At 38.2% G+C, this 27,544-nt stretch overlaps 1 protein-coding gene across 3 annotated transcripts; it reads right to left on the bottom strand.

Annotated features, from left to right (window-relative positions):
• Positions 1–1,801: 1,801 nt before the first annotated feature.
• LOC149792058 (uncharacterized) lies at positions 1,802–22,518 on the bottom strand. Of its 3 annotated transcripts, none has more exons than XM_089970557.1 (6): positions 22,361–22,518; positions 21,625–21,667; positions 13,424–13,567; positions 6,562–6,702; positions 5,089–5,152; positions 1,802–2,832 (listed from the first exon to the last, which is right to left on the bottom strand). In XM_089970557.1, the coding sequence occupies exons 1-5, from the start codon at positions 22,388–22,390 to the stop codon at positions 5,124–5,126; spliced, it is 387 nt and encodes a 128-aa protein (XP_089826683.1). In that variant the 5' UTR covers positions 22,391–22,518; the 3' UTR covers positions 1,802–2,832; positions 5,089–5,123. The 3 variants fall into 3 exon arrangements, with proteins under 3 accessions (XP_089826683.1, XP_089826682.1, XP_089826681.1); XM_089970556.1 differs by having other exon boundaries at positions 1,802–2,816; positions 6,562–6,804; positions 22,361–22,517; XM_089970555.1 differs by having other exon boundaries at positions 6,562–6,804; positions 22,361–22,516.
• Positions 22,519–27,544: the final 5,026 nt, after the last annotated feature.

The following is a 27,544-nucleotide window of genomic DNA, read 5'->3' on the forward strand; positions in this document are numbered from 1 at the left end:
ATCCCGTCCCTATCTGGCCAGTGAATCTCATTAAATTTGCCCATCTCTGGCTAGTGCATCTCATTAAATCATCCCGTCCCTATCTGGCCAGTGCATCTCATTAAATCATCCCGTCCATATATGGCCAGTGAATCTCATTAAATCATCCTACCCATATCTGGCCAGTGAATCTCATTAAATCATCCCGTCCCTATCTGGCCAGTGAATCTCATTAAATTTTGCCCATATCTGGCCAGTGCATCTCATTAAATCATTCCTGTCCATATCTGGCCAGTGCATCTCACTAAATAATCTCGTCCATATCTGGCCAGTGCATCTCATTAAATAATCTCGTCCATATCTGGCCAGTGCATCTCATTAAATCATCCTGCCCATATCTGGCCAGTGCATCTCATTAAATCATCCCGTCCCTATCTGGCCAGTGCATCTCATTAAATCATCCTGCCCATATAACCTATCGTGTGCTGAAAAATGGCGTTAAACCCTACAACAACAACAATCTTTTAAAAGGTGGAATTGTTGCCTCGTTGAACTTATATAAACTATTGAATTATTCACAGGGATAGATCTCGTTCCTTCAATAGGTGGAATAGTTGTCTCGTTGAACGTTGTTGTTGTTATTGTAGGGTTTAACGCCATTTTTCAGCACACGATAGGCTATACATGGCGGCCAGTATTAATGGTGGAGGAAAAACCCGGAGAAACCCCAGAAAGAACCACCGACCCACGAAAAGCTACTGGAAAGCTTTCTCACATACCCACATTAGCCGAATCCGAGACTCTAACTCACGCAGACAGAGGTGAGATGGCAGTGATCCGTAACGGAGAGCGCTTTAGACCACTCGGGGCCCCCTCGTTGAACGTAAGGAAACTATCGAAGTATTCACATATTCATATCTATAGATATCGTCGTTTCAAAAGGTGGAATGGTTGCCTCGTTGAACTTATCGAACCTATATAAGTATTCATAGGGATATATATCGTTCCATCAATAGGTGGAATAGTTGTCTCGTTGAACTCATCGAAACTATAGAAGTATTCACAGGGATATATATCGTTCCTTCAATAGGTGGAATAGTTGTCTCGTTGAACTTATCAAACCTATAGAACTATTCACAGGGACAGATATCGTTCCTTCTATAGGTGGAATAGTTGCCTCGTTGAACTCATCGAAACTGGAAGTATTCACAGGGATATATATCAGTAGGTTGAATAATTCTCTTGTTGAACCTGTCGAAGTATTCACAGGAACATATATCGTTTCTTTCCAGATTTAGGTTGAATTTGCTTAAAGTTCTACCTTGTTTCAACAAGCTTGTCATTTAAATTTTAGCTAGTTGTGCAAAATGATTAATCCGCGAACAGATAGCTGTCTTCAATCCTTGCTAACTCAATAAATTTCTCGTTGATTTTTGGCACGATTATTGCATCACGAGCGGGTTCTCGTCTTACTATCTCCTTGATTAATCTGTGGCTGTCTTGACCTAACAAGTCAATGCATGAAAAGAGTGATGAATTTTGAATACATGAAATTTAAATTTCACTTCTATTAGAAGAATTTGTATACTTTCTTATAAGTAGTCATGGTCCATGACATTTTTTTTCTTCTTTGGGCTTGGTTTATTTTGTTTTGATTTTGTTGTTGACAAATGTTTGCGGAGCTAAATTCCTTTAAATCATCCCCGGTAAAAATGATAGGATTTGCATTCTGGGTCTTGTAATTCTTGATACACAAGTTTTGCAGTTTACCCATTTAATCGTATAATACTGTAATACAACAAATATCACAGTGAACAAGTGATCTGTATTGATTCCTAATTGATTTGAGGTGCATACAAATTCCTGAGGGAAAGTTTTTAGGTATTTTTAGTGTCCAGCTTTGTGTTGCAGAATTTTTACGTCATTAATTTTTGGGAGGGTGTGGGGAGGGGGTCATCTTTGTTACTATTTCAATTTGTGTTCAGTCTGTTTCTAAATTTACTTAATTCAAATATTACAAAATGCGCAAAGCGTATGCACCTTGTGCAGTTGAAAGTGTTAATACGCATGTGTAAATAAACATCTTTCATTTAAATATCTATGTAACTTATACAATTGAAAGTGTTTTTATGAATGTGTAAATTACATCTTTCATTTAAATATCAATGCTTTGTAATATCTAAATAAACGCAGAAGATTGTTTAGGATCATAAGTAATAGATGAATTGAAACAAGATTTTGATAATTTGCCGTGAGCAACAGTCCTTGTAAAGTACATAAGATGCACCGTTATTTAAGATCAGTATCTACGCAAACATCAGAATATTGTCAAGTCTTTTTTTATAACAAATAGCCTAGTGCTTCCTTGCATCTTTAGAAATTTCCTTATAATTTTATTAAAGTTTGACATTTCAGTATCATATATAGAGTCTTAGAACGATACTGAAATACACCGAAAATAAAATAATGTTTAGACAATGACGGTATTGAACTAAATGTTTACGATGATTATCTCCCTTTCGGCACAGCGGGTCAAAAGTAACAAACATGAAATATAATATACAATATCACCAAAGTCTTTTTTTTCATCATTAATTCTGAATGATTTTGAAGGACTTTCTAGCTTTTCTTTAGTTGTGCATATATATAATTGTAATCTTAAAAATAGTTCCTATCCGTACGGTGTTGTGTTGTTGACAGATGTATAGCTGAATAACATTTATGTAGTCTGTTAATGGAGAAGATGAATCAGTAGTAGGAACCAATATTTTCTGCTTTAACAGCTTTTGTGTGTTTCATATTCCCACTGTTCCACAAAGTTTTCTTTCCTTGGATTTCTGTGAAATCATCGATCTGAAATGAAAAAGAAATTTATCATAAAACTTTGATCTATCTTGGTTGCATGAAGAAAACGACATTAAACAACAACACAAAAATCCTAGTGGTATGGTGGATTTTCGTGCTGCAGATCCTTTGTAAAACCTTCAAGAATGTTGATTTAACGTCCTTTGTAAGACCTACATGTTCATGTAACGTCTTTCGTAAATCCTACAGAAATGTTCATATAGCGTCCTTCGTAAATCCTACGGAAATGTTCATATAACGTCCTTCGTAAGACCTATATGGTCATATAACGTCTTTCGTAAATCCTACAGAAATGTTCATATAACATCCTTCGTAAATCCTACAGAAATGTTCATATAACGTCCTTCGTAAGACCTATATGCTCATATAACGTCTTTCGTAAATCCCTCAGAAATGTTCATGTAACATCTTTCGTAAATCCTACAGAAATGATCATATAACGTCCTTCGTAAGACCTACATGCTCATATAACGTCTTTCGTAAATCGCACAGAAATGTTCATATAACGTTCTTCGTAAGACCTACATGTTCATGTAACGTCTTTCGTAAATCCTTCATATAACTTCCTTCGTAAATCGTACAGATATGTTCATATAACGTTCTTTGTAAAACCCACAGAAATGTTCATATAACGTGCTCCGTAAGACCTACAGAAATGTTCATATAACGTCCTTCGTAAGACCTATATGTTCATATAACATCTTGCGTAAATCGTACAGAAATGTTCATATAACGTCCTTCGTAAATCCTACAGAAATGTTCATATAACGTTCTTTGTAAAACCTACAGAAATGTTTATATAACATCTTTCGTAAATCCTACAGAAATGTTCATATAACGTCCTTCGTAAATCCTACAGAAATGTTCATATAACGTTCTTTGTAAAACCTACAGAAATGTTTATATAACGTCCTTTGTAAGTCCTACAGAAATGTTAATATAACGTGCTTCGTAAGACCTACAGAAATGTTCATTTAACTTTCTTATTAACACCTACAGAAATGTTTGCGTAACGTCCTTCGCAACACCTACAGAAATGTCCATATAACGTCCTTTGTAAAACCTACAGAAATGTTCATATACCGTTCTTATTAACAGCGACATAAATGTTCATATAACGTCCTTAGTAACACCTATAGAAATGTTCATATAACGTTCTTTGTAACACCTACAGAAATGTTCATATATCGTCCTTTGTAACACCTATAGGAATTGTTCATATATCGTCCTTTGTAACACCTACAAGAATTGTTCATTTAACGTCCTTAGTAACACCTACAGGAATTGTTCATATATCGTCCTTTGTAACACCAACAAGAATTATTCATACATCGTCCTTTGTAGCACCTATAGAAATTGTTCATATATCGTCCTTTGTAACACCTACAGGAATGTTCATTTAACGTCCTTAGTAACACCTACAGGAATGTTAATATATATCGTCCTTTGTAAAACCTACAGAAATGTTCATATAACGTCCTTAGTAGCACCTACAGAAGTGTTAATATAATTTCCACAGGAATAAGCAATATCTATTTCAATACATCTTTTATACTCAGCTACTGCCCCAAAACTCCAACGATAATTATTTTATGAGTGAAGTTTATTTGGAAAGGTAAATAATATTAGGTACTTCAGATATACAGATTAACAATTACAGACATTTTTTGTCTATATGTCTTCTTGTGCATCGGCCCTGTAGTTATTTTTTGGTCTTCCTGTCTTCTAGTCACTTTTTAGTCTACATGTCTAATGTAATGCCCCCTGTAGTCATGTTTGAATCTATTTGTCTTCAAGTCACTGAAACGCGTATATCTTACTGCGGTGAAACGTCTTTGTTATTTTAAAATTTCATATGAACGTTGTGAAACTATAATGAAAATAAAAATGCTACATTCTTAAGTATGCTGAAAAGTCGGTAATAGATAGATAAATTGAGATAATAGTTGGTTAGCTACGATGTCGTAGCCTCAACTTGATTTGTTGTGGTTGACGAGGTAGGAGTAAGGGTACTAATATTAGTACTAATAGTTGGTTAGTTTTCAAGTTGGTCCGTTTGATGCGGTAACCTATTGTGAAGATAACAGGATTTAAAATCTCGTCATTTAAAAGAAACAGTCATTGCAATAACGAATTAGTACCGATTGTTACTCTGTGAAATATTTTTGAAAAATACTTGCGTGTATTGATTTAATTATTTACTTCGTTTTCAGACACTGGTAAATGAGATCAGATTTTACGTACCTAAACTGTCTTCCCGGACATGCCTTCTACTTGCATTACTTAGCTAGCATTATATTCACAAAATCTGAAAAAGAAAGTTTGTTGATTCCTCACTAATATGTGCTAAAAATAACTGCGTTTATTGTCGACTAATAGAACGTATATTGCAGTGCCGTCTTAAGGCATGGGCACACTGGGCAGTTGCACAGGGCCTCACGCTTCTGGGGGCATCATGCTGCCCATATTGTTAATGAATATTGAAAGATCTTTTGGCAATTTAATTTGCTTTAAAAGTGCAGTGGGAAGTACGTTTCCCAATTTTAAAAAAAAAAGTGACATCTAGCGGAATTCCTTTGGGTGGGTAGGGCCGGTAGGGGGCCCCAGTGCGTTGCTTTGCCCAAAGCCTAGAATGGTGTTAAGACGGCCCTGGTATATTGGGGTTTCCACAGAGACAAGGAAATCACAGTCAAGGAGTTACGTTGTCTCCCCTCTAGGCTCTGCATGATACACTACGTGGACATTAACTCGAGGATTAGCGTGTGGACTAACAAATGAACCACTCTGATGGACTGACAAATGAACCACTTTGATGGACTGACAAATGAAACACTCTGATGGACTGGCAAATGAACCATTCTGATGGACTGACAAATGAACCACTCTGATGGACTGACAAATGAACCACTCTGATTGCTAAGTGCAAGAGTTTTCATTTGCAATTACATTATTATGTTTGATTCAACTGGGGGCGGATTGGGAGGTGTTTGACAAAGTTTGAAGAAACCAGTTTGAAATAACATATTTCTGGTTGTTACCGCCTTTATGGTTGTTGTAGCCAGTGATGTGTATAGTCTGTATGTGTATCTGGAACAGTTTTCTATTATAGTTCATTCCACACAGCGTCCCGGATTTTATCCTATATGTAGCTCGGAAAATTTTCAGGTCAGCTGTCATTAAATATAGCTAAAAGTACCTAATTCGTTTCACACTAAGTATTTCAAACGATTTAGGTACCTTCAACTACATTTAATGACGCTGACCTGATAATTTACTGAGCTACAGACAGGATAAAATTCATCATGTTGTGTGGAACTAATATAGTTTCCTGCATAATACCAGATACTTCGACTTCGGTGCGTGTGTGTCTGTCTGTCTCGAAATGTTTTGTTTGTTGTAGCATCAAGGTTGGATAGACTTTAAGTTGCATTATGGGTTAAATTATTTTTGTTATATATATGTTGTGCACACCATTACTGAGACAGACAGACCAAGGTAAGAAAACTAAGGTTAGCGGAACGGCTAGATTTCTCTGTTACATGGATGAGAAAAAAATAATCTGCTTGCCTTCAACACTGAAGGTTAGGATTCGATAACATTGGGCCATGTTTATATCAGTTGAGAATTGTTAAGTGAGTCGATATATTTCTTTCATAATTGTTTTATGAGCAAATTAATGTGGGTTCTGGCTCAAAGGAACGTTATTTGAATTGTTACCTTCAAAAGTTATGTTTCCTTCACCATTGACGTCTGCTTCTGCCATCATTACACTGACGTCTTCGTGGGACAACTGGAAGTCAAGATTCCTTAGGGTCTGCCTTAGGTCGTAAGCGCAGATGTAGCCATCTCCATTTTTGTCTATCACGGAAAAAATCTCTTTCAGATCTTCATGTGAGAATTCGTCCCTCATGTGATGTACCATCAATGTTAGAAACTCAGGAAAATCGACTGTACCGCTCTCTAAAGTTAGTGAAGACAAAGCGTATGATTAATATTGGAAATTCTTTAGAAACTTTCGTTATACTGTGTATGCCTTATAGGAAATAATCATTTTAACAAATGACTTTTCCATCCCCAGTATGCATTTTACTTTGAAATTTGTGAAGCATCGTGATGACTTGGCATTATTTAACTATATACGTGGCTGATGATTCAGAAACAGGATTACATGACCGTCTCCGCAGCAAATTCTATTTTCGAAACTGAAAAGGGTTTGGATATATTTAAAAGTTGACCTATAAGAACTCTTTATTTGAGATCAATGAAAGATGAATGGGATTTACTGTTGAGCCGGTCAGTTGCGTTCTGAAGTTCCGGCTTCGATGGTCTCGAATGGACCTGCTTAGCTCTATCGTTTGAAATTTGAAGTTTTGGAACGTGCCAATCACCAATATTGCGATACAATACTTCCGGATCAGTGGTGCTGTATAAAAAGTTTTGATCTGATAATTTCAAAACAGATCCATTACTACTCATTTAGTGATGATGGCATCGAGGAAAGCATGAGAAGGAATAAATTACTTATTTGATAGCGGTAAATACACAAGGTCTAAGGTTGACATTGCCCGGGGTGGGAGTGGGAGACAAGCGCCTCAATCCTCCAAAATGCCCCATACGGCCTGCGTCTCTTACTGCCTCTGTCAACTAAAATCCAGCTCCTGGCCTTCGCGAGTGGCTTAGATTTGAAGCCCGGCAGACCATGTTTTCTACTAACAGGAGAAGGGGTGAAGGCGGCCCATTGGCGCCTTAAAACCAGTTGCTTCGGGTAGATGGGACTCGTAAACCTTGGATGGTAGCTCATCTAGGAGAAGGAAAACTCCGATTCCAAACCTCTGCTGCCTTGTGGCTATACCCACTCATGGGAAAGGCTAAGGGAGTAAACCCCGACAGAAAATCCGGAGATGGAGTCCCTAAGGCGGTATGACATTGACTTCAACGTCATTCCGGCAACTCCTGCGACGCCGTTGGTGCCAAGCTGTATCGGCATTCGTCGTTCCCTTGGGCACACCAGCTGCGTGGAGAGGGGGGATCTGCTGCATGGGCAACAGCTGATTCTCCATACCACCCTGCCCAGGCTTCATAGCTCCACTGGAGAGGACACTCCAGCGTCGTCGTACGGCGTCGGCACAACACGAGAAGTAGCAGTTTACCGGTTCTAAGTCAAAGCTCGATTGGTGTAGAGCTTGGCGCCAGGGGTTACTTCTGACGGTGGGAGAGATCATCAGGTCTCACTGGACAGCTACCGCCCGCCTCAAGCTGGGCAGCCCCCAGTCAGTAAAGTGCTGCCCGCCATGGCCTGCCTGCTTCACTGGGTGCGTGGAGCTTAGAGAACCATCTCGACAAGTGGGCCACAAAACTCTGCACCAGGAAAGGCTAAAAGAAGAAATAAAAAGACTCCAACTCTTCGTTTTGCAACCTGGAACATCAGGACCATGTGTCCTGGATTGACCACTGACCTACAGCAGATCGACGATGCACGGAAGACTGCCGTCATTGACAGAGAACTCTCCCGACTGAACATCGACATTGCCTGCCTCCAGGAGACCCGACTGGTTGACAGCGGAACCATCAGGGAAGCCAATTACACATTCTTTTGGCAGGGGAAGCCTTTGGATGAACCTAGGCAGCATGGTGTAGGCTTTGCTGTCAAGAACACGCTAATCGCCTTCATTGAACCTCCATCATCAGGTACTGAGAGAATCCTTGCCCTCCGGCTGTCAACATCCTTAGGCCCGGTCAACATCCTCAGTGTGTACGCCCCAACCCTCTACTCCACCTACGAGGAGAAAGACAAGTTTTATGAGGCTCTGGATCAGGCAATATCCAGTATCCCCAACAATGAAAGCCTTTACTTACTAGGAGACTTCAATGCTAGAGTGGGAGCTGACCATGAGGCCTGGTCCACCTGTCTCGGCTTTTACGGAAGGGGCAAGATCAACGAGAATGGTCAGCGACTGCTGGAGATGTGCTGCTCCCACAGCCTATGTGTGACCAACACTTTCTTCAAATGCAAGGAGATCCACCAGGTGTCGTGGAGACACCCACGTTCACGCCACTGGCACCAGCTAGACCTCGTCATCACCAGGCGTGCAGAACTGGCCAGTGTCCTCCTTACCCGCAGATACCACAGTGCCGATTGTGACACGGACCATTCCCTCGTGGCCAGCAAGGTGCGAATATTACCCAAGAAGCTGCACCACGCCAAGAAGAGGGGTCACCCACGTATCAACACCTGCTGTGCAAGCAACCCAGAGAAAACACAGCAGTTCACCAGCAAACTGAAGGAAGCCCTCACCAAAGTAACACCTGATGACACCATTGATTCCAAGTGGTCCCATATCCGTGACTCTGTGTACAATTCAGTCATCACAGCTTACGGGAAGAGGGAGCGAAAGAATGTCGACTGGTATGAGGCAAACTGGGAGGAGATCGAGCCCGTGACTGAAGCAAAGAGGAAAGCCCTCCTGGCATACAAGGCTGCACCTAGCCCCAGAACGCTACAAGCCCTCAGGATTGCAAGGAATAACGCCCAGAAGACCGCCCGCCGCTGTGCCAACACCTACTGGCTGAACCTTTGCAACAGTATACAGACAGCTGCTGACACCGGGGATACAAGAGGAATGTATGAGGGTATCAAAAAGGCGACAGGCCCCCCCAGCTACAAGACCGCCCCCCTCAAGTCCAAGACGGGCGAAGTCATCACAGACCAGGGGAAGCAACTGCAGCGATGGGTTGAGCACTATCTCGAGCTATATGCAACCCAAAAACAATGTCACTGGAACTGCCCTGGACGCCATTCCAGACCTGCCTGTCATGGAGGAGCTAGACACACAGCCCACCATGGAAGAGCTCGGAAAAGCCATCGATTGCCTTGCCTGTGGGAAGGCTCCTGGAAGCGACGGTATTTCGCCTGAAGTCCTCAAGAGCGGAAAACCAGCACTGCTCCAGCCCCTACACACACTCCTCTGCCTTTGCTGGGAACAGGGATACATCCCACATAATAATAATAACAATAATAATAATAATCATGTGGACTTATTACAGCGCCTAATCTTTAGAAGCTCTTTACAATATTAGAAAACACATAAACAAAAAATGACAAGATTGCAAAAACAAACACCATCAAATTACAGAACAAAAAGTGCTGACAATAATTAAGAAGTTAAGAAGTGAGCATCATTGAGTTCTTGTTTTCGAAATGGGTTATTTTTTTAGGTGCCTTCTCAAATGAGGTCATAACGTCCTTGTTTCTTAGATCTATGTACAATTTGTTGTTCCACATAGCTGGGCTCTGGTAGGCAAAAGAACGTTATCCATGTGACTTTGTTTGAACAGCAGGAACACTGAGACTGCTAGTGTAGGAAGAGGCGTGTAAGTTTCTATATAGAGTTTACACTTGTTGAGGTCAATAAGGTATATTGGACTAAAACTAGTCAACGAAATGTAGCACAGTGAACGGATTTTATTTTTGAATCTGGATCGAACGGGTAGCCAGGAAAGGCTACAGGGCTTCTGGAAGGTGTACTCAGCTCTTCGCATTCTGAGGACGATCCTAGCAACCGTGTTATGAACGTTTGAAGTGTCTCTAGTAAAAACTGAGACGATCCAGATAGAAGTGAATTACATTATAATAGTTCAATCTTGAAAGTACTAAGGAACACACAATTGTTTTTGGGGCACACTCCGAGAGAAAATTGCGAACGAAGCTGATGAGTCTCGGATCCAGATACGCAGCCTTGCATATGTTCATTACATGTTGGTGTAATGAGAGTTCTATCGAGAGTGAATGCTAGGTTTCGTATTGACTGTATAAAATGAATTCTGTGATTGGTGACATTTGTTGTTTGAGGTAAAGTATGTGAATGAGAAAGTCTTTGTGTGGTAACCAGCTTCAGTTTTATCACCATTCATCTTCAGCTTGTCATCCATGATTTCACATTGGAAATGCACCTCTCTGTGCCTTGGATGGTAGCCTCAGCTTCAGGTGGGTAGTCAGATTCGTATATATGAGTGTCATCAGCGAACAGTGATACGCCCTATTTCGATATGTGGCACTTGAAAGCCGCTGATTATATATAATGAAGAGAACTGGGTCAAGAAGGGAGCCTTGTGGAATATCAACACATAGATAAACTGGACCGTAATGTTTTCCATTTACGGACACAATTTGTGTCCTGTTGACTAAACTGGACTTGAACCACAGTAAAGATGTATCGTGAATACCAAACACCTGCTGGAGACGTTGAAGTAATATGTCAAGGTATTTTTTGTCAAATGAGGCAGACAAGTCAAGGAGGCTGATGGCTGTGATCTGTCCACTATCCAAAGCAGAGAGAAGGTCATTAACTATTCTCAGAAGGGCTGTTTCAGTACTATGTCGAGGGCAATATCCAGACTGTATATTGCTAAAAAGACTGTTTGAATTCAGATGAGATACAGGTTGGGATAGAAGAACTTTTTCTAAGATTGTTTACATGACTGAGAGGTTAGAAACAGGTCGCTAGCTCTTTAAATTGTTCGAGTCAAGTGTCGGTTTCTTTAACATAGGATTAGCAATGGCAGTTTTTAAAACTTGTGGGCTTTCCTTGGATGAGAGAGAGGTATTGATATCATCGGTTTGTGAAGGCAATATTGAATCTAAGCACTCAAGTAGCAATGATGTCTAAACCGGATCTAGTTCACGTGACTTTGTGACGCTCTTCATCACAATTGTATGTACCAAATCCATAGAGGCAGGTTCAAAAGTTGTTAAAGGTTGCCGTGTATATTCTGTATCATAACTGTATGGTGCTAATGAGTCAACTGAAATTGTGTTCTGAAGCTTATTTCTAATGGATTGAACTTCATCACGGAATAAATTTGCAAACAGGTCCGGACGGTTGACCAGAGAGAAGGTCGTTGAAGTGGTGTCAATTTTATTTCTTGATATTCCATAAGCCCGTAACCTTTGTAGTCAAACCTTTCAGTGATCTTATTACTGTAGTAGACTGATTTTGATGCATGAACTATGTTTGTAACGTTCTTCTTAGCAGCTTCTTCGATCTATTTTTTAATAGCGAGGCTGGTGCGATGTCAATTCCTCTCAGCCTAACGGCGTTCTCGTTTAGCAGTGCTAAGCTGTTCCCTAACACTACTATACCACGGAGAACGCTTTTGAATTGATACTCTACATTTGGTTGCAGGGGCATAATTATATAGGGACATAAAACCTTAAACCGGTTACATTATCTAATTCATTAATACGTAGAGTTTGAACGCAATTTTTTTCTCAAGATAAATTTGTATTCCTTTCAATTTTGTGATAGTCAAGCTAATTATAATATATTATTTAACAAAACAAAAGGTGTATATTATAATTAAATCCTAGTGTTTCGATTGCTGGACATTATGGAGTTGCCCGAAGTACACAGGGTTCGTGCTCGCTCCGGTGTAATTGTGCACACTTTTAACATAATTACGGGGCAAAACTCCTATTCTATTTTATATTATTATCATGGAGTCATGTATAAATGCATTGTATTTATAGGTTACTAATAATGTATGGGAAAATATAAACGAGTTTGTCAGATGGAATACTGCACGACCTTGGGAGTGAAGTATATCCATCCAACAAAATGAGTTCATATTTTCCCATACAAATGCAGCAACCTTTTTATTATAAGCTCATTTTCTTATCCTATCTGAGGTTTAATTATATAAACAAAATTATACTACAAGAAAAAAAGTAACTAATGTATTCCGTATTACAAACTAATTTCTTTTTTTAAAAGTAGATCCAATTACGTACCGTGACTGAGACAACCTGTCTGAGATAACATACTGAGATATAAAAAAGTAAGATTAGCAAAACAGATAGATACCTCTGTCACATGGATGGGAATTTGTAAATATCAGAATGGTGTTAATTTGTTTCTAGAATACCCCCAACCCCCTTTGCAGTCTAGTTTCTATCAAGTGGTTATGTTTTGGGGTGGGGGATGGGCGGACTGTGCCTTGAAAATGCGTTGTCATTATTGATAGTATGGCGTAAAAAAGGACTCCAAACTTTGATACAGGTAAGCTGTTATTATAACCTTCTTCGCTGATATAAATTTTACTTTTCTTTGTCGTAGATATGTGACTTTGGCATGATTTATTTTTGCTATTAATTCTTTTTAATCTTAGTCGACTATCGAGGTGCCACAATACTCTTGGTTCACTTGCTTTTTTACCGACGGCCAATGTTAAATTTTCTAATGCGTGGCGAACAAAGGCAAAACAGACCAGATGATCCAGGCACCAGCGAATTATATCGGATCCTGTTTAATAGCACCCAAAAATGCTTGAAAACATACATTAAGTGGACATTTTACAGGATCCTAAGGAATGAATTTGTACACGATGCTGCATGGGTTTGAAGTCTATTTCCTAAGGACACGCGTGATCGACCAGGGCTGGCCTGGCCTGAGGAGGTACCGAACCTGCGACGCTTCGCATACTGAGCAACCGTGGCTCAAGTCATGCGTCATGTATATACTATTATGTATAAAAAATACACACACAAACACGCAAACGTACACACATACAATGTTTTACTTACCATCCATATCCACGTCTTTGATGATCCGTTCAAGAGTTTTCCTGGAGGGATTGTTACCCAAGGATTTCATTACTGTCATGAGCTCGCTCATCGTGATGTACCCATTCCCATCCTTATCAAACTGGTCAAAGGCCTCTCGATACGCTGAAAAATATAGTTTACAATATTACCATTTATCAATACAGTATTACCATCTATCAGTACAGTATTACCATTTGTCAGTACAGTATTACCATTTGTAAGTACAATATTATTAACATTTGTCAACACAGTAGTACCATTTATCAGTACAATAGTTCCTCTTTTAATCGTATGACAATAAAAGTGTCCAGATAAACGGAACTTTTTCATATTTTCAGGAGATGACTCCTCTCAGGGGACAAATGGAGGAGCGTGAAGAATCCCCTCAGGAGATGACTGTAGGAGCGTCAAAATCCCCTAAGTAATGACAGTAGAGCGTACATTAAAGTATTAAGGAACATCGTAACTTTGAGATTTTGAAAGACGATGTTTCTTGAATATGTTTGATGATGATGAAAAACAGTGCATTAGAGAAAGAAGACGTCAAAGCATGCACTGCGTGCGAGTTTATGTTGATCTCGAGACCTACAAGGAAAAAGAAATTACATCCCCAAAACATCACCAGTAAATAACAAGACCATAGAAATGAAAAACGTGATAAGGCAGATGCAGTGCAAACAATGTCCTGAGAGAGTAATACATGAAATTACGGAAGTAATTAATATGTAAATCATTAAAATAAAATATGGCAGTTCAAACCAGGCCTCAAAATGCTGAAAAACAGATAGTGTTAAAGACTACAACCTAACCCATGAGGTTTTAAACAAACTAAATTTAAATGATTATTACATCAATGTTAACACAAACAAGATGACATTAAAACTTATATTTAATTTGATTTTTAGACACAGTGTACATATGTGATGGCAACAAAATCATTAACTACGTAATGTTTCTGGATAACATTTTTCAATGCACACTTTCAACACATCTATAAATTCTACTGTTGTAAACAATTATCTAAAACTACTGCACATCACTTGATATGTGAGAAGTTTTTACAAATACAATCTAGTACCGTCCGCAGATCGTAGATTTTGAAGGTAAAGTTTTACACAACCTTCATTGGATATCTTGTGGTAATTGACATTAAAGTATAGAAATAAAGTATACATCATTATCTTAGACGAAATTTGGTTCGTGAAATGATACAAATGCAAGACAAACAAAAAAACAAAACAAAAACCCACAAAAAACAGAAGAAATGGTGAAATGAAATATTACGTATCATAGATATAAATACTGAGTACATTCAACTAGAATAAAACAGTATTACTGTGGAAGAAGTGAGCAGATTAGAGAGAGTTATCAGCAAAGAGTTACACGTGCATGTAGGAAAACATCAAACATAGGCTCATTGCATGTCCACGAAGAGCCATTTCACATATTTTAAAATCTTGATGAATTTAACTCGGTCTAGTGAAAATAGGATCTTATGACTCTTCTCCAATTTGTCGAGCCGTCGATGCTGCAAGTCAATCTGTTGTAGCCAGATTGGGACTTGACAAGGTTTCTTCAAAGAATCTGACTTTAAAGCCTGAAGAAACGGAGATTCCTGGTCACGGCGACAACATAGGATGAATTCAGTCCAAAAGTAAAAGACTCTAGTCCTGTACTAATATAATCTACTTTGTATGTATACGTGCATCCGACAGTGGCCTTCCGATGTAATAATTTTTTTATACCGATTTACATTGTTATAAAACACCAAGGAGTTACAGAACTCCGAAGACTCGTTTTAACTTTGATTACCTTCGATGCCAAAAAGAACGGTACTTCGAAGACAGATAGCTAGTCAACGATAGTCTGAAATTGTAGAGGATAAAAAAGTAAAAGCAAGCAACCCTATACGGAGAAGGATTACTATAATGACGGTACAAATGTCATATCTGCTACCATGAGGTTCAGATGACACGAGTCGATGAGAACGAAATAAAAAAAATAATCGTTTATTTTGATACTAATGACCGAATATATGTTACATTCTACTTCATGAAATAGGTCATGAACCTCTATTTCACTAACGGCGTTCTCCTTTCATGAAACATCGCCGTTGCACAACGCTCTTTCAAAGAAAGATCTCACCTACACTGACTAGCTTGCTTCTGAGAAATTTACATACTGTATACTCCCTTCAGGCGACCTTGAATTCTGCGACATTATTTCGAAAAGGATCTCATCAAATATTGACGAGGTCTGCAAATTTTGCCCCATGCTTTGCTGACAGATCCAAACAAAATTGTAAATAACTGACTCACTAATGCCGAAAGAACAAGCGAAATAACATGTACAGGTAAGAAAAAAAAAACAACCAATCCAGCGGTTTAGATGTCAGTTTATCACGTTGTCATTAATATCAGATAACGCTAGTGTTGCATTGTCGCATCCTCAAAAAAATTAAGAGTTTTTATTAGACCCTTATAAATTTGGTCATTTACCTACTGATGGAGCACTACCACCTCTTGTTTGTCTTCCATCCCGTATGAATTATTTTACAAAGAGATAAAGCAACAACTAATATAGTCATGCATGCTATACTGCCAATAGCAACCAATGTTATAACCATTTGTTTCTCAAACAATTGTTTCAATCGTTTAACTAATGTTAATTTTTATTTAATTGTTGAAATCTTGTTTAAATGTTTTCTTTTCAATCTCTATTCAACTGTTTTAGATTCTTCACTAATTCCGCATTTTCAACTTTTTCCAGCTGTTTTTAATAGATTTTTACTTTAGTGCTGTTTTCTTTTTATTGAAATAAATCGTCTATTTTTTCTGTTTTTCATAAATTTGAACATAAGATGAATAGATCTGTTATGTCGAATTAACATGAGCACTTGATGTTCATTACTATTGCGTATAAAATACTATTTGTTCTTTCCGTTGAATTATTATGTGATACTCGTCAATAAGAGTCTCAGATGCTCTTGCCTGTTGGTCAAGCTGCTCTTGTCTGTTGGTCAAGCTGCTCTTGCCTGTTGGTCAAGCTGCTCTTGCCTGTTGGTCAAGCTGCTCTTGTCTGTTGGTCAAGCTGCTCTTGCCTGTTGGTCAAGCTGCTCTTGTCTGTTGGTCAAGCTGCTCTTGCCTGTTGGTCAAGCTGCTCTTGTCTGTTGGTCAAGCTGCTCTTGCCTGTTGGTCAAGCTGCTCTTGTCTGTTGGTCAAGCTGCTCTTGTCTGTTGGTCAAGCTGCTCTTGTCTGTTGGTCAAGCTGCTCTTGCCTGTTGGTCAAGCTACGAATACGAATATAAAATTATAGACGCTTATGTAAACTAGTACTTTTGCGTCTTGTTAATGCCTGATGACCAGGCTATTTAATTGGTCGGGTTTGTAGGAATAGAGCCACTACATCCCCGTGTTTGTGTGCGATGGCCGCACTACTTAATTATAATGTCTGAGCGTGGCAAAGGCGAGAAGGCATGAGCCCAGGAGGCGCCCGACGTCACAGGTCCATGTTGTTAGAAACGCCAAAGCCTGTTTGTTCAAATTTAGTCCAGTTGTACTAGTGGACGTTGAATATACCAATGTTGTGTTAGCCACAGTAATTAACCTAATCTTAGTAGTTGTTAAATTTTGGTTTATTTTTAACCTCTAGCAGTTTTGTTTCCTTTTGTTTGTGTACAGAGTGTACTTTCGTATATATATAAAATAAATAAAAAAATTAAGAAAATGATGCCAATCTGTTAGGTGTTTGTCACCCGGTACTTTTAGTTCTTGTATTGTAATTTGAGTTTTGAATTTTGATGGCGGTGTCCAAAAATTATCATATTGAATTAGGGCCACAAAAAGTGGTGTATCTAAAGAGTTCTCCAGTAGCCAAAATGAGAGCTCCATTTCAGGCAATTGATAGATGTCTGTGTCTTCTTTCAATCGTTGTTGTGGGTTGCTGGTCTTTCTTGCTGGAGTCCTCTTCTACTGTTCTTTGTTGTCAACTGCCACACAACCACCAACTACCATCTTAATTAACATTGTGCCTCAAGCCCTATGTTATTACATATATAATAATAATAATTTATTTTTCTTTTTTCTTCTAAGAATAAAGATGCCAGCACTTGGTCTGAAGAAAGTGCTGTGTTCCATGTGTAGTACGTTGTTAAATAAGAGTTTTTGTTGTGACTTTATTTTTGTTCCGCCTTGTGCGGAGGGTCCTGATGACTGGACTTATGTCACCTTATATATCTAAATTTAGGGAGTTATTATGTGTTCTGTTCTTGTTGTCAGACCTTAGATGTTATGGTTAGTATATACAGACATGCATTTTGAGAAAGTTTGGAGGGTATAGAAGGGGGAAAAGAAAAAAAGCACAAAAAGCTGCGTGTTTAAGAGTTGTACTCCTTGTTATATTATTATTATTATTTTGTTTATTTTTTTAATTGTGTCTTTATTTTGATTTTTTGCTAATTTCTTGTATCTAGATTTATAAGTGCAGGTCCCTTTGCTGAATACTCAGGTCCAGGTGGACTTATCAAAGGTGCCTGTCTCCCTTTTTTATTATTTTTTTCTCCCTTTTAAAAAAAAAATTAAGAATCATATTGGTTGTAATTTACACCCTATTATCTGTCTTTTGTCTGTCCTTTATGAGGGGAGTTACCTCCCTTGTTATTTTGTTTTAGGTTAGGTACAGGATCCTTTGCTGAATACTCAGGTCCGGGTGGACTTATCAAAGGAGCCTGTCCTCGTTGGTTAATACCTATTGTCTATATTCTCATGTTTGCTTGTACCTTCCTGTTTATTGTTTAAGGGGTATTTATCGAGCATGCAGGCACCTTTGCTGAATAATCAGGTCCTGGGGACTTCTCAAAGGTGCCTGTTCTCTTTATTTGGTGCCTGTTTAGTGACCTATGCTTTGTTTGTGTTTGTCCTGTTTTAGACCTTGAGTTCGCTTTTCAGCGAGCAATTATTGCTCTTAACTCCTTGGGTCATAGCTTGTCATACTTGTTTATTTGTTTTAAGTATGATATTATGTTTTTGTATGTTAGTTCTTTATTGATGTTTGTTTTAAGATTTATTAAGTCTGGATAGTTGTAGGGGGACCTGATTTTCTTTTGTTGTTTTTGAAATTCCATTCTGTGCGAATCGTAATGGGTGCAATGGTTAAAGACATGTTCCAGGGTCTCTATACTGGTGCAATGGGGACATTGGGTATGGTTGTCAAGTCCTTTGTTAAGATGTCTTCCAAAGATTCCCTTAAGCAGGGTTTTGGCAGTTCTTATTCTATTTATAATTCTGATATCTGAGCTTTGTTGCGTCTTAGGTACTGTAATATGTCTATCCACCTTTTTTTGCCATTGGTAAAGGTGTCTGCCCTTGGTGTTGTTGTCCCATATTTGTTGCCATTTGTTGTTGATTTTTTGGGTTACTTGGCTGTATATTTCTGTTACGCTATATTGCATGGTCAAAGTAGTATTTTTGTGAGGCTGAATTTTGCATTTAGGTCTGCTTTATCATTTCCTGGGAGGTTAATGTGTCAGGGTACCCACAGGAATGTCAGTTCTTGTTGTTTAGCTTCTATTTCCCTTATTGTTTGTAGCGCTGTTTCCATTAGGTTTGCTCTACTTTTGGATAGACCAGATTCCAGTGATTTAAGTACACTGAGGGAGTCGGTGATGATTACATGTTGTTTTATGGTTGAATTTACGATTCATTTTAGTACCTCATTTATGGCCCAGAATTCGGCTGTATAGATTGAGCAGTCGTTTGGGAGTCTTTCAACTATTTCGATGTTATGTTCTGCTTGGTCAAGCAGGAGACTACCTCGCTTTATATTGTTCAAGCGCGGACGAGATAGAAAACATCCCAACGACTTTTTGGTGGGTCGGAACGCTATGATAGTTGATTATAGGGTTAGGGATAGAGAGAAGTCAAAGAGAATGTATAATGATGAAACTGAAAACAAACGACAGACACATCTTTTCAAAACACAACATATTTTTTAAAACAACAAACAACCAACAATTAACAATAAAACAAATAAACTATTTTTGACAAGGTTGACAAGGTTGTGAAGTGAAGTGAGATTGCCACAAATGGAAGTTATTGGGCCACTGATTTACACCACGTTTCCAAGTTAAAGACAAAAGGTAACCATACTGGTCACAAAACCATCAATCTACTTTCTCAGCGTTTCTAGACGAGTGACAATCAAAATAAATCACTAAATGTTCTGAAGAACATTTAAGAACATCCAGGACTGTTGACGAAGAAAATACACACAATATTGTGAACACACCTTGGAATATGTACCGTGTAATTTCACATTATTGAATCGTGTGGTCTGGGTATTTCTTCTCATAAAGTCGATGATGTCGTCTTCCAAAGGTGGCAATCCATACGAATCAAAATACTCCATGCAACCATCATAGGGAAAGTAGACGGCTACCCAATAGGTTCCTGGGAGATGACTGTCGTTCGTGTTGATGACATAAGCTTGATGGTCTTGAGGTTTGCGATGAGGTAGTTCATCTTTAGCACACACCACAGGATCTCAAGATGCAGTGTACGAAAAGGGATTTTGAGTTTTATTTGATTTTGGCATAATGAATGCTATCTCTCTGTACAGGGACAATATACTTTGCTCCGTGGATTTCTTTTTAATATTTCTTTTTAATATATAAAATGACGCTTAGAAATTCGGCGGGGTAATTTTGTAATAATTCTGTGACGCATGCTTCATCGTAGATTAAGAGCAGCACTTTGTCATGCAGCTCAGTATCAATTAAATCAACTTCCGTAATGAACTGTTTGGTTAGGACTAACCTTATTGATCCAGTTACGGATTAAGACTTCTCAGCAATTTTTATTGTTCATATTGAAAAGGTGGAAGATTGACCCCAGCATTGTAAATCCATTGTGGTGGAAATTAGTGTCACGAAACTAGTTCTGTCCTTTTGTCACGGATATACGTGTTTGAAATAAACAACGTGAATGCGTGTATACTGAATTTGGCTGTATGAGCAAGACGAAGGTCAGAATATTTTGAACATTTCGTCACGTAAATATGTATATAAGAGTCATTTGATTGCAATTGAGCAATTTTGGTAAATAACTACAAATTTCCTCAAACTCTTTGTAGCGCGATAAATTTTTTATGACAAGGACGTCATAGCCTGAAAATGACGATAACAGGAACGACTCAGAAATAGCGACAATTATGCATTTTTGATGTTGTTTCTGCGTATGGTAATTTTCGGTCCAGGTAACAACGTAATATAAATGTGTTGTATGGATGGATGGATGGATGGATAAATGGCTGGTGTTTAATGGCACGATGCTGGCTATATGGTACCGATTAAAAGGTTCTAATTATTTAAAAATAAATGGTTTTATTTTTTTAAACAATAGAAAAACAAGAGAACGCGTACACGTATATCTCACCCGAATATACCGTGTGTAAACGCAGCAAGACGAGTTGACTCTATGATACACGTTCTTTTCACTCTTCAACACACACACACACCAAACTGTTGAATACAGCTTTTGATCTAGTCCCAGGTTAACCAACAGGCCTTAAACTTCAAGCCTAGACTCAAGACATTTGATTGTTGAAACTGTTCAAATGTGCATTTCATCCAGTGAAATCGCTAAATTCTGAACTTAAGTTATGTTGCCTGCCCACCATTTTTATAACGTTTTTGTCTCTAAAGCCGCATCTCTCTCTCTCTCTCTCTCTCTCTCTCATGGCCACCAATCCACTCAATTATTGTACCATGTTATGACAGAGGCATGGGATCTGTTAAGTTATAAATTTGCATATAAAATTAAATATGCATGGGAGTTGTGATGTTATAACTTTGCGTATTTGCATATCTAAATAAATATGCATGGGAGGTGAGGTTCTATAAATTGCATATCTAATTAATTATGCATGGGAGGTGAGGTTCTGTAAATGTGCATATCTAATTACATATAAATATGAGCTGAGGTTCTATAAACTTGCATATCTAATTCAATATGTACGGGAGCTTGGGTGTTATAAATTTGCATATCTAATTAAATATACACGGGAGATGGGGTGTTATGCATTTGCATATCTATTTCAATATACACGGGAGATGGGGTGCTATAAATTTACATATTTAATTCAATATACACGGGAGATGGGGTGTTATAAATTTACATATCTTACCTTTTATTTGTTCCTCAGTAAGTCCTAAGGTCGTGTCAACCAACTGCCAAATAAATATTACGAAATTTTACTACATCCCCAGTTATTTATTAAGATGTATAATTTGTTTCAGGTTTTTTAAAGGTCGTGATAAAGCCGTACAATCTAAACATGTTCTTAAACAAACAGTTCTTCAGATTTCTTTCTTAAAGTTGCGATTGTTTCTCGGTCATTACCCGGTTACACGAACCATAATGGTGTAGACTAATTGATAAGTCGGCATATTAAATGAAGAAATATCCTAAATATTTATTAAAAGTATGTTTTTGTGACTTTATTTATCATACTTTAAATATCCTTCTGATATTGTGCCCTACCTGATATAGAATACATATTGAAACATTTATGCTGCAAAACAGTACAAAACGTCAATACCATCAGAGATAAATTTTCTTTTCATTTAATATGTTAACCGTTTCCCCTCCTTATTGTTATAAAACAAATTGCATGCATCTGAAAAGAAACGTTTGAACAAAATATCTGTATTTACTATGCCACAAATATCTTTCCCTGTCCTGATTAAATCCAGATTTATTTATGAAGGGTGGACTGTGTTCCCTATTATATTGAAAACCAAACAAGTGCGACTCCTTAGCGAACAAAAAGATTGCAGTTGGGTCACGTTCTGCGACAATACAATCCTCTACGAGAGAGAGAGAGAGAGAGAGAGAGAGAGAGAGAGAGAGAATGTATTTACCTTTCCTTTCTTATCTTGTTCTGTTGTCATGTCAGAATCTCTAAGGGAAAGGTATGCAAATGAAACACACTAGTACAATGCTATGTTCAAACCATAACGGTTAAATACCAACATTTGAGGCCAACAACATGAATGCTATGTTCGGTCATAGGTAAGCAAGCATACATTTAAAAAAAACGATACTTACACCATGTATATCCATATTAGTTACATGTTCCCAGTTCTTAACATTATTTTGGTGATAATTATGGTGGAGCCTCCAAAATTAGTGAGAAATTGGCTCAACTAGAGACTTCCAAAGTTTCGTGCAGGGTAAGGTATAGTTATCGATAAGCCTACATTTATATTCTAACTTGGAAAATGAAATTAAATTATTGTTGAGATTTGAGTGATACAGACAGTGACTTCTAATATCTCGGCAAGGAAAAGGTAAGACAGATTTTAAATCACAAAAGACGGCTTATACACAAGAAGCCTTCAACGGGAATTACCTACAATGTCATTACACTTAACGAAAATCGGTTGTTTATATACGTACACTACAATGTCATTACACTTAACGAAAATCGGTTGTTTATATACGAACACTACAATGTCAATACACTTAACGAAAATCGGCTGTTTATATACGTACACTACAATGTCACTACACTTAACTAAAATCGGTTGTTTATATACGTACACTATATATATATATATATGTATGTGTGTGTGCGCGTGTGTGTGTGTGACATGGATTTTTAACGTAGCTTTAACAATTTGTCAGTCATACCGCTACGATGTATGCAGTGTGGCAGTTTATAGTAATGTATAGCACTGGGGCATCATGCCGCAGACAGCAGCATGTTGTCTCACTCAGTCACATTATCCTGACACCAGCCCGACCAGTCCTAACACTAACCTCTTAATGCTGAGCGCCAAGCGAGGCAGCTGTTAGTACCATTTTTGTAAGTCTTTGGTGTGACTCAGCCGGGGATCGAACCCACGACCTCCCGCATCCGAGGCGTACGCTCCACCGAAGCGGTCCCGTTGTTTATATACGAACACTACAATGTGACTACACTTAAGAAAATTCAATGTTTATATACGTACACTGCAAAGTATGAAGAATGTCTCTATGCTGAAAATGGTTGATCTCTCAAATTTTACCTTCCTTATTTATTTTGCTTGTGGTTTGTTTTAGATCGAAACCTATGTATGTATGTATGTAACCTAATTTTACTTAGTTATTGAAACGCTTGTATTGGTATTTCTTGCAATTTATGTGAAAATGAATGCCATATTATTTAGTTTCGATCTGTCATTTTATGTGAAAATGAATGCCATATTGTACAGTTTCGATCTGTCATTTTATGCAGACCGCCCATTATGTTTACTTGCATAATGACAAACACTTGTCTGGCTGGTCTCTGCACTTTGTTGCCCGGCTTTGATTTTAAGTCACCCAGGGCTAACCGAACAGTGGGGTTTTCTATCCCTGCATACATACAACATTTATGACATCGTTATTATTAGAAAATTCACTTACCATAAGCTGACCTCTAGATAACTTTCCCAGCATTATATATATATATATATATATATATATATATATATATATATATATATATATATATATATATATATATATATATATATATATATATATTTGTCATACATTTGCATGTTTCTCTAAACTTTATACGGAAGCGAATCAGGCTTATATTTCTTGATCATTTCGACGACTCATACAATAAAAAATATATACAGGTGAAAACAGTAGAATTTAATTCGCAATTTAACAACACTGTAGGCACCTAGATAAAATCGTATCTGGCTGATGCATCGAATATATTTTCAGTAATCAGACACTACAGTTTCGTTGCCGAATCAAAACTATAAAACAAGATTTAGTATTTTAATTTAACAAAAACTCATATCAAACGGTATAGTCCATCTACTTTAATTATAACTTTGTATAAATTCAATTTTACGTTGCATATGGACATGTTTAAGTCAACATGATAGATTGGCACATTGCCAAATGCACCGTCTCGTTTGATAGGATGTTAACAAATGAATTAACGAATAACTACAATATAGAGAAATCATTTTAAGCAGGTAAGATACATATTACGTGTATTGAAATTTTCAAATAATTCTCTGCATATTATCGTTAGATCCACTGCAGGAAGGAGACACTGTAACATGAGAGTGGTCGGTATTTAATAACGGTGTAATGTTAAAAAGAACGAACCAGGCAGACGAACGCATCATTTTAACTAAATAACAAGTTTGTACAGGAATTACAAGAACCCACATCCACCTACCCCCAAATGCGATGTTCAAGACATGCATAGGACATAAAGAATTTACAAAATGGACAATATCCTCGAATTTTTCATAATCCAGCTCTAGGTAATTTTTTTTTTTTTTCAAATTGTAAAAATCTTACCATGTCAGTAGTATAAAGGGATACCCTACGGACAATGGGAATTAGCATTACAGAACCCCTTGGGACAATCTACGGACAATGGAAATTTAACATGGCGAAAAATCGTGGGACAATCTACGGACAAGGGGAATTTAACATGGGAATAAATCGTGGGACAATCTACGGACAAGGGGAATTTAACATAGGAATAAATCGTGGGACAATCTACGGACAAGGGGAATTTAACATGGGAATAAATCGTGGGACAATCTACGGACAAGGGGAATTTAACATGGGATTTTTTTTTAAAAAAATAAAAAAGGGGTAGGCAATTCAAAGACTATCTCTTTTCGAGAAATATGGCTGGCCCTGAAAAGGGCCTTTGGGTTTATGTTAATGTATTCATAAACATAAATGGCACCGCATTGGTCTTCTTCTTCTCCTTAGGCTGCGTCTTACTGTTGGTCCGTACATCAGCACTCTTTTCAGGCATCCTTGTCTTTCGACGTAGATCCTACGTATCCACAGGCTGGTGTTGGTCCTGTGGACAACGGTCCACTTCGATCGGACATACATAAGCAAGTCTGTCCGAAACATCATGGAAGACACAAGGGTGGATGACTCAACTGTAGTCCACATCTTGAAGCGACGAGAATAGGTGAATCAATGCAGTGAACGGCACTTATTTATAGGGACAGGAGGGATTGAAACGGATTGAGTTCATTCACCAATCCGATCACGCGTTACAGAATTCAGTCAGCCCGCATCCAATCCGAAGAGAGCAGTCTGTGACGTCACGTAGTCAATATAGATTCGCTAACGCTTGTGTGCAGTCAATCTATGCGACAGTGATTCAACATGACGGAAACTCAGAAAACGATCCATTGGGCTGCACCAGCAGGGGAGACTGCCCAAGGGAACTCGGACTTACTTTCAGAAGAAGTGAATTGGGATTTTGTGGATTTTCTCTCCTCGCAAGAATTTGTTCCGGAACCTTCGTTAGCTTCTTCATTACCGCAAGTGGAGAATTTTAGACAGAGACAGAAAGAAGAATTGGAGAAATTTATGCAACGACAAAAGGAAGCGGAACAAGCTTTTCTCCTACAGCAACAGCAACAAGAAGAAGAGGTAAGAAAAAAACAACAGCAGCAACAGCAAGAAGAAGAAGAAGTAGCAGCAAAGAAACAAGAGGGTGAAAATCAAACGGCCACGGTACTGTTGGACATTTTAGCGGAGTTAAGAAGTCTGAAACAAATGTATCAGACTTCTTTATCACGACCGAAGAGAATACGACCTTCCCGAGCTAAACACGTCAACCCTGTGACTAAGCCTACCGTACCACCCTTAGTGATTTCAACCCAATCATCATCAACATTACGCAGTCCAGAAGTAGGCCTTGGCCGTGGCAAAGGCATAAGGCAGTTAAAGTTGATTGCTTAAACTCACCCCTTCACCATGAAGAAAAAAAGGCCCTTTTCAGGGCCACCCACATTTCTCGAAAAGAAATACAATTTCAATTTGCCAATAACTCAAAAAAAAATAACCCACCCATTTTACCCTTATAGTACGTGTCTGTGTATGAGTGCGTGAGTGTATCTTCTTATTTTAAAATCATAACTCAAAGACACTTACCTTATATCATTCATTTATTCTTTTCTCCATTTTTTACAATTCAATTCACAATTCACAACACAACACTTTAATTAAAAGTTCATTCACTTCTTCTTTCTCCTTGTTTAGTCTCTCTCTTTTTTTAATTTCTTCACCGTCTCACTCTTTTCCTCTTCTTCTTCCTCCTCGCTTTCTTCCCTTCTTCTTTTTTTCTCTTGTTTCTTTTTCTTCACCTGTCTTCTTTCTTCCTCAGAAGAATCCCTCTCTTCTTCTGAAGAATTCCTCTTTTCTTCTGACTCCTCTTGTTTCTTTTTTGGGCAATCTGGAGACCAATGTCCTTTTTCTTTACAATAATAACAGGTATCTTGACTTTTGTCTTTTTTATCCCCTGTTTTTTTTCTTTTTTGACGGTCTGGACACTCTGAAGACCAATGCCCTTTCTTCTGACAGATATAGCAAGTATCTTGACTTTTATCTCTAAAGGAAGGAGAGTAGTCCGTAGGCTGGTCTGAAGAGAATTTTCTAATGACCCCTCGCAAAGCTCTGACGAAACGTTCCATCTGGTCAGTCTCTTCCATCGTTGTGTTCGGCTTGAGAGTGAAATGAATAGTGAAAGGACAAGACACACATCCTTTTATATACGCTGGTCTGCTATGACTATAAAGTAGTTTATGGTGTTTGAACTTGAGTCATTTGACTTTTTGCTTTCAAGATGAAACGATCCCATTCATTCGAGAAGAAAGAAGAAGAAAGTAAGAGGCAGAAACGTGATCTATCGCCTCGTACCAGGGCTGAAATCTTGGCACAAATTCATGCCAGTGATTTTGAAGAGGACATGAGTGAACCAGAATCCGAACCCTCTAAACCAAGTTCACCACCCTTAGTCAACCCTGAAAAGTACTATTCCATTCGAGAGACGGAAAAGCGCTCCTCTAGAAAATTTAGAACCACGGCTTACAAATACACGGTGAAGTTTAAAGATTTCAAGGCTGAAGTGCCGTTAGAGAAAGCAGAAGTGTTCATCACCGAGGTGTGGGATTCTTTGCTCACTTCACTCAAGCAGCAATGTCAACCCAAAGAAGACGATCGCTTGAGACTTTCCATACAACACGACGGTTTGAAATCCCCTGTTTGGATCGAGTTTAGCACCCCTGCAGAAT

Source organism: Sinohyriopsis cumingii, chromosome 9 (assembly GCF_028554795.1).
Source record: "Sinohyriopsis cumingii isolate HCF-2022 chromosome 9, ASM2855479v2, whole genome shotgun sequence".
Classification (NCBI taxonomy): Eukaryota; Metazoa; Mollusca; class Bivalvia; order Unionida; family Unionidae; genus Sinohyriopsis; species Sinohyriopsis cumingii.